Genomic DNA, 5,929 nt, shown 5'->3' on the forward strand with positions numbered 1-5,929 from the left:
TAGTCTTCAGTGGTAGATAGTCCCGGGTATACTGAGATCCTTAGGTCTCTTTGATGTCTGTTACTCCTTGGAGGTGGGATGAGAGTATCTCCTGTGCTCCCCCTGCCTCCCCACCCCTCGCAGGAGCAGGACTCCTTCAGCGGGTGCCCTAGTTGCAGTTCCTCTGGTTACAGGTCACAAAGGGCAGGCATTTATTGGAAAGATGCTGGGGTGCTTCAAGGAAGGAACAGTAGGCACCAGGGCAGCTCTGGGGACCTCAGGTGTATGGGAACTAGCATGTTAGCCTCCTTAAGAGCTCCCAATTCTCGACAACCAACTCCTGCTGCTCACCCCAAGAGGCCTAGGCACCCCCCCACTTCCCCAGAGGAAGTGGCCAGGCGGAGGGGTGATGTCCTGTGCTAACCAAGGAGAACTCCATCACAATATAGTCAGGCAGCACACTCCCACAGGCAGGGCCCTGTGTACTGGGCCAAGGCCAGCCATCACCGGGACTCAGGGACCAGATTCCTCGTGGAACACGCTCTCCCTGATCCTCGAGCACTGGCTCTCTGCTGCTTCTGAGCCCCATCGTGATGCCTGCCCTGGGCTGCACTGCCTGGGACCAGCACCTACGGCCGCTTCCCGACATCCCCCAGCCGCCCAAGCCCCAAGCCCCGTGTTTTGGGCCCAGTCCTCGTGGGCGCCTTGGTCCTGCTGCCCACTGCCAGCGGCTCTCAGCGCAGGAGCGCCCCTCAGACCCCTGGCCGCCCACTCCCCCCACTGGCAGCTGCACGGATGGGAGCTGCTTCTGCTTCCCCGGCCCCTCCCACCTGCTGCCCGGCCCGGGACTCTGCTAGAGCTTGAGGGCCTCGGGACAGCGTCCCGTGGTTCAGGCCCCTCTCTCTCCGTAGGGGAGGTGCCGGCAGTAGGCATGGCCTCGTTGTGCCTTGTCCCTCCCGCCGCCCCCGGGGCGGCTCAGCGTCCCCTGGGCCAGAAGGCCGGCTGCCAAACCCTCAACCACCCGTGGCCTTGGGAGCCCGAGGAGGAGGTGAGGAGGGGACGAGGAGCAGGCACAGACTCTGCAGAGCACCGATAAGATGGGCATGGGACATGTGTCTTCGGGCCCAGTGGCCTTGGGAGCTCTGCCCCCCTGGATCTGGGGTCCAGGCCTCCCCCTCGAGAGGAGCTGGGGCTTCACCCCTAAGGGGTGGGGCAGGACCTGGGGTGGGCGGGGAGCCCGGGCTCAGCCTCCGAGGTGATGGCCTATCAGCTTCTGCCGGCGCCCCTCAGGACCCGGCCTCCGGGGGGACATCTCTCAGCCCCAGGGACGTTTCTGGACTTGGCCACCCCTCCGTCCCTGGCCCCCGCAGTGGTGGGGGACGCTGCATGGACGAAGGGAAGGACGGGGAGAGGGGAGGAGACGATGAAGGGGGTCAGAGCAGCGATTGGAGCCGAGAACTGGAAGCGCCTTAAAGAGACTGCGCGGTCCCCGCCCCCCTTCCCGCCAGCCTCAATGAATTAGAGCTGTGTTTCCCAAACTTGCCTGATCATAAGAATCCTCTCGGGCCCTAGTTAAAGATACAGGTTCCGGAGCACGTCCCTTCGAGATTCTGATTCAGTGGGGCTGCGGGTGGCGCCGAGGAATCTGTAATTTTTGCACGCTCCCCACGTGATTCTCGTGAACCAGCAAGTTTGGGAAATACTGAATTAAAGGAAACCGGGCCTGGCGGCAGAGCGGCCTCCGCTAGGGGGCTACGGCGGGAGGATTCCCGGGGGCGTCGCCTGCTTCCGCCGCCGCCTCCTTCAGTGAAAGTCCCTTTTGGGTCCAGCGGCCAGCGCTGCCGCGCTCCCTCAGGCCGGGCGGGGGACACCCCAGGTCTGCGTGGCCCCCGCGCCGCCACGCCCAGTGGCCGCCCGAGCCCGGCGAGCAGGGGGAGGAGCCGTCGCCAGTGGAGGCGGAGGAGGCAGAGGAGGCGGAGACGGCGGAGACGGCGGAGAAGGCGGAGAGGAAGGTGGAGGCGGAGGCGAAGGTGGAGGGGAAGGTAGAGGCAGCCGGGAAGGTGGAGGCGGCGGGGACGGTGGACGCTACCGGGGAGGTGGAGACGGCAGGGAAGGTGGACGCCGCCGGGAACGTGGAGACGGCAGAGGGTCCCGGCCGCCGGGTTGAGCTCAAGCTGGAGCCCGAACCCGAACCCGAGCCGGCACGGGAGGCGGAGCAGGAGCCGAAGAGGGAGCCGAAGCAGGAGCCGGAGGATGAGAACCCGGCGAGGAGCGGCGGCGGCGGCAGCGACGAGGTTCCTCTCCCCACCCTTCCCTCCGACCCCCCGCGGCCCCCCGATCCCTCTCCGCGGCGCAGCCGTGCCCCCCGCCGCCGACCCCGGCCGCGGCCGCAGACCCGGCTCCGTACCCCGCCGCAGCCTAGGCCACGGCCCCCGCCCCGGCCCCGGCCCCGGCGCGGCCCTGGGGGCGGATGCCTGGATGTGGATTTCGCGGTGGGTCCACCAGGCTGTTCCCACGTGAACAGCTTCAAGGTGGGAGAGAACTGGAGGCAGGAACTGCGGGTGATCTACCAGTGCTTCGTGTGGTGTGGAACCCCAGAGACCAGGAAAAGCAAGGCAAAGTCGTGCATCTGCCATGTGTGCGGCACCCATTTGAACAGACTCCACTCTTGCCTTTCCTGTGTCTTCTTTGGCTGCTTCACAGAGAAACACATTCACGAGCACGCCGAGACGAAACAACACAACTTAGCCGTAGACCTTTATTACGGAGGTATTTACTGCTTTATGTGTAAGGACTATGTATATGACAAAGACATTGAGCAAATCGCCAAAGAAGAGCAAGGGGAGGCTTTGAAATTACAAGCCTCCACCTCGACCGAGGTGTCTCACCAGCAGTGTTCAGTGCCCGGCCTCGGGGAGAAATACCCAACCTGGGAGACCACTAAACCTGAGTTAGAACTGCTGGGACACAACCCGAGGAGAAGAAGAATTACCTCCAGCTTCACCATCGGTTTAAGAGGACTGATCAATCTTGGCAACACGTGCTTTATGAACTGCATCGTCCAGGCCCTGACCCACACTCCCATCCTGAGAGATTTCTTCCTCTCCGACAGGCACAGATGTGAAATGCCAAGTCCCGAGTTGTGTCTGGTGTGTGAGATGTCGTCGCTCTTTCGGGAGTTGTATTCTGGAAACCCGTCTCCTCACGTGCCGTATAAGTTACTGCACCTGGTGTGGATCCACGCCCGGCATTTAGCAGGGTACCGGCAGCAGGATGCCCACGAGTTCCTCATTGCAGCGTTAGATGTCCTGCACCGGCACTGCAAAGGGGATGACGCCGGGAAGGCGGCTAACAATCCCAACCACTGTAACTGCATCATAGACCAAATCTTCACAGGTGGCCTGCAGTCGGATGTCACCTGTCAAGCCTGCCATGGGGTCTCCACCACGATAGACCCTTGTTGGGACATCAGCTTGGACTTGCCTGGCTCTTGCACCTCCTTCTGGCCAATGAGCCCTGGGAGGGAGAGCAGCGTGAATGGGGAAAGCCACATCCCAGGAATCACCACCCTCACGGACTGCTTGCGAAGGTTTACAAGGCCGGAGCACTTAGGAAGCAGTGCCAAAATCAAGTGTGGTAGTTGCCAAAGCTACCAGGAATCGACCAAACAGCTCACGATGAATAAATTACCGGTCGTTGCCTGTTTTCATTTCAAACGGTTCGAACACTCAGCCAAACAGAGGCGTAAGATCACTACATACATATCCTTTCCTCTGGAGCTGGATATGACACCGTTCATGGCCTCGAGTAAGGAGAGCAGGATGAATGGACAGTTGCAGCTGCCAACCAATAGTGGAAACGATGAGAATAAGTATTCCTTGTTTGCTGTGGTTAATCACCAGGGAACCTTGGAGAGTGGCCATTACACCAGCTTCATCCGGCACCACAAGGACCAGTGGTTCAAGTGTGATGATGCTGTCATCACCAAGGCCAGTATTAAGGACGTCCTGGACAGTGAAGGGTATTTACTGTTCTATCACAAACAGGTCCTGGAACACGAGTCAGAAAAAGTGAAAGAAATGAATACGCAAGCCTACTGAAGCGACACACAGACCTACCTGTAGTGGAAGATGACAGCACCCTTACCACAACTGGCATCGAGATCTAAAGGACCTACTTGCATGGCCCATGGGCCTGACAGAGTAAGAATTGAACAGTTTCCAGTGTCTAAAAAGGTCCTGATTGCAAGAGAAATAGAAGGGGCGGGAGAAGAGGCTCTAGTCTAAGCCGTCACTTAAATGAAAATTAAATGGCAGGAATGCTCTGGGTGGGGAAGGCAGAAGCAGGGAAATCTTGACACTGGTACATATTCCTATATTCCTCCAAAAGATTGTGTGGGGAAAGTGTGGGGTGGGAGGGGGGTGGTGTGGGGGGGTGTGTGCCCTTGTAACCGTAAAACATCTTTCTCCATGGGTGTTTCAGCTTCAACTGACCAATCACATAACAGTTATATGTTTGTGGGGGGAAAGAACAGTTTCTACAAGTGCAGCCCATTACATGTATGGGTATGAAAGTGGGAAAGTGGAGGAGGCAGGGATATCTCATTGACAAACACCTTTGCCAGTTTCTTTGTATTCGTGATTTTTTGTGCTATTAAATGCAGTATTAAACAAAGAAGAGCCCATGTGGGCTCGTGAAACAAGAGAGAAGGGGGCTTGTATAAGGGGAGCAGATGCTCCAAAGGTAGAGAAGACAAGAAACACTGTAAGATAAGCAACCAACACAGACAGGCCTCAATTAAGAGTATAGTGTGTGAGTGTTTAAAACAAAACAAAACAAAACAAAACAAAAAAAAAGCTGTATGATATACTTGAGCAAATCAATGAACCTCTTTGCGATTGTTTTCTCATCTGTACAATGCAGATAATTCCTACCTTAAAGGGTTATTGTTAAAGATTAAATGATATAAAATGTGTCAAAGTATAAAGTAAAAGGCTTGGAACTTTGTAGGGGCTCAGTAAACGTTTGTTGGATCTGAAACTTCTTTGGACCAGGACCAGAATGCATCAGAGGTGAGGGTCAGTCCTACCCAAGACCCATGGACAGGACATGCGTATCACATGCAATCACACAGACACACACACCCACACCCACTCTTATAATTCCCTCTCCAGTAGTGTCGACTTGGGGCCCCAAGGCAGTGGACTCCACTATTGTCTCTGTGTACAAGGCATCGGTGCCACACCCGGGATGGGGGAGGGGGGAACCACAGCTGGCCCCCAGTGTCATTATTCTGTCCATTTGGAAGACGTGTTGTTATCATGACTCAGCACCCCAGGGGTGGGACTCGGGGCCCGTAGGCTGCCTGGCTTCCATGTGAAGGGTATCAGTGGTCTTTGCCCTCCAAAAGCATTATGAGCATAGCTGCTCCGTTCACCTGCAGGCATAGATCACAAGAAAGACTATTCCAAAGCTCACTGGTCCATCAGCCCGGGGATAGTGATGGAGTGGCACATTGGCCTCACATGGGAAAGAGCAGCCTGCAGAGGGCTAAGCCAAGACAGATGGGATGTGCCCAGGATGGGTTAAGGGCTGGTGGGTCCTCTTTTTCTTCTCAGCATCAGTTAGAAAGGTACCCATTATCTAGAAAATCCTGGTGGGGGCAGGGTGGGACTGAATGTTTCAGACCCATGGGGCTTGGATCCACTGGCTCTGGTAAAAGGCTGGGTTCCCCCAGGGCTCCGCAAGTCCACTTCATGGTCAACTCCTTTGGAAATAGATATTTACTTATTCAGTTGTGGATACATCCCCAACTAGCTCAGAGGCAGTTTTGGGGGGGAGGTCTCCTCTCGTACCCTGGGCTGTGTTCTGGACCCCTAGCACCGTTCCTGGCACATATTCAAAACATGTTCTGGTGGATGAATGAACCAATACACCTTCCTTTCACAAC

At 56.7% G+C, this 5,929-nt stretch overlaps 1 protein-coding gene across 1 annotated transcript; it reads left to right on the forward strand.

Annotated features, from left to right (window-relative positions):
- The first annotated feature begins 388 nt into the window (after positions 1-388).
- On the forward strand, positions 389-4,986 carry USP27X (ubiquitin specific peptidase 27 X-linked). The gene is made up of 2 exons (XM_072955916.1): positions 389-1,027; positions 1,728-4,986. The coding sequence occupies exons 1-2, from the start codon at positions 389-391 to the stop codon at positions 4,077-4,079; spliced, it is 2,991 nt and encodes a 996-aa protein (XP_072812017.1). The 3' UTR covers positions 4,080-4,986.
- The last annotated feature ends 943 nt before the right edge of the window (positions 4,987-5,929 follow it).

The sequence above is a fragment of the Vicugna pacos genome, chromosome X (assembly GCF_048564905.1).
Source record: "Vicugna pacos chromosome X, VicPac4, whole genome shotgun sequence".
Lineage (NCBI taxonomy): Eukaryota > Metazoa > Chordata > Mammalia > Artiodactyla > Camelidae > Vicugna > Vicugna pacos.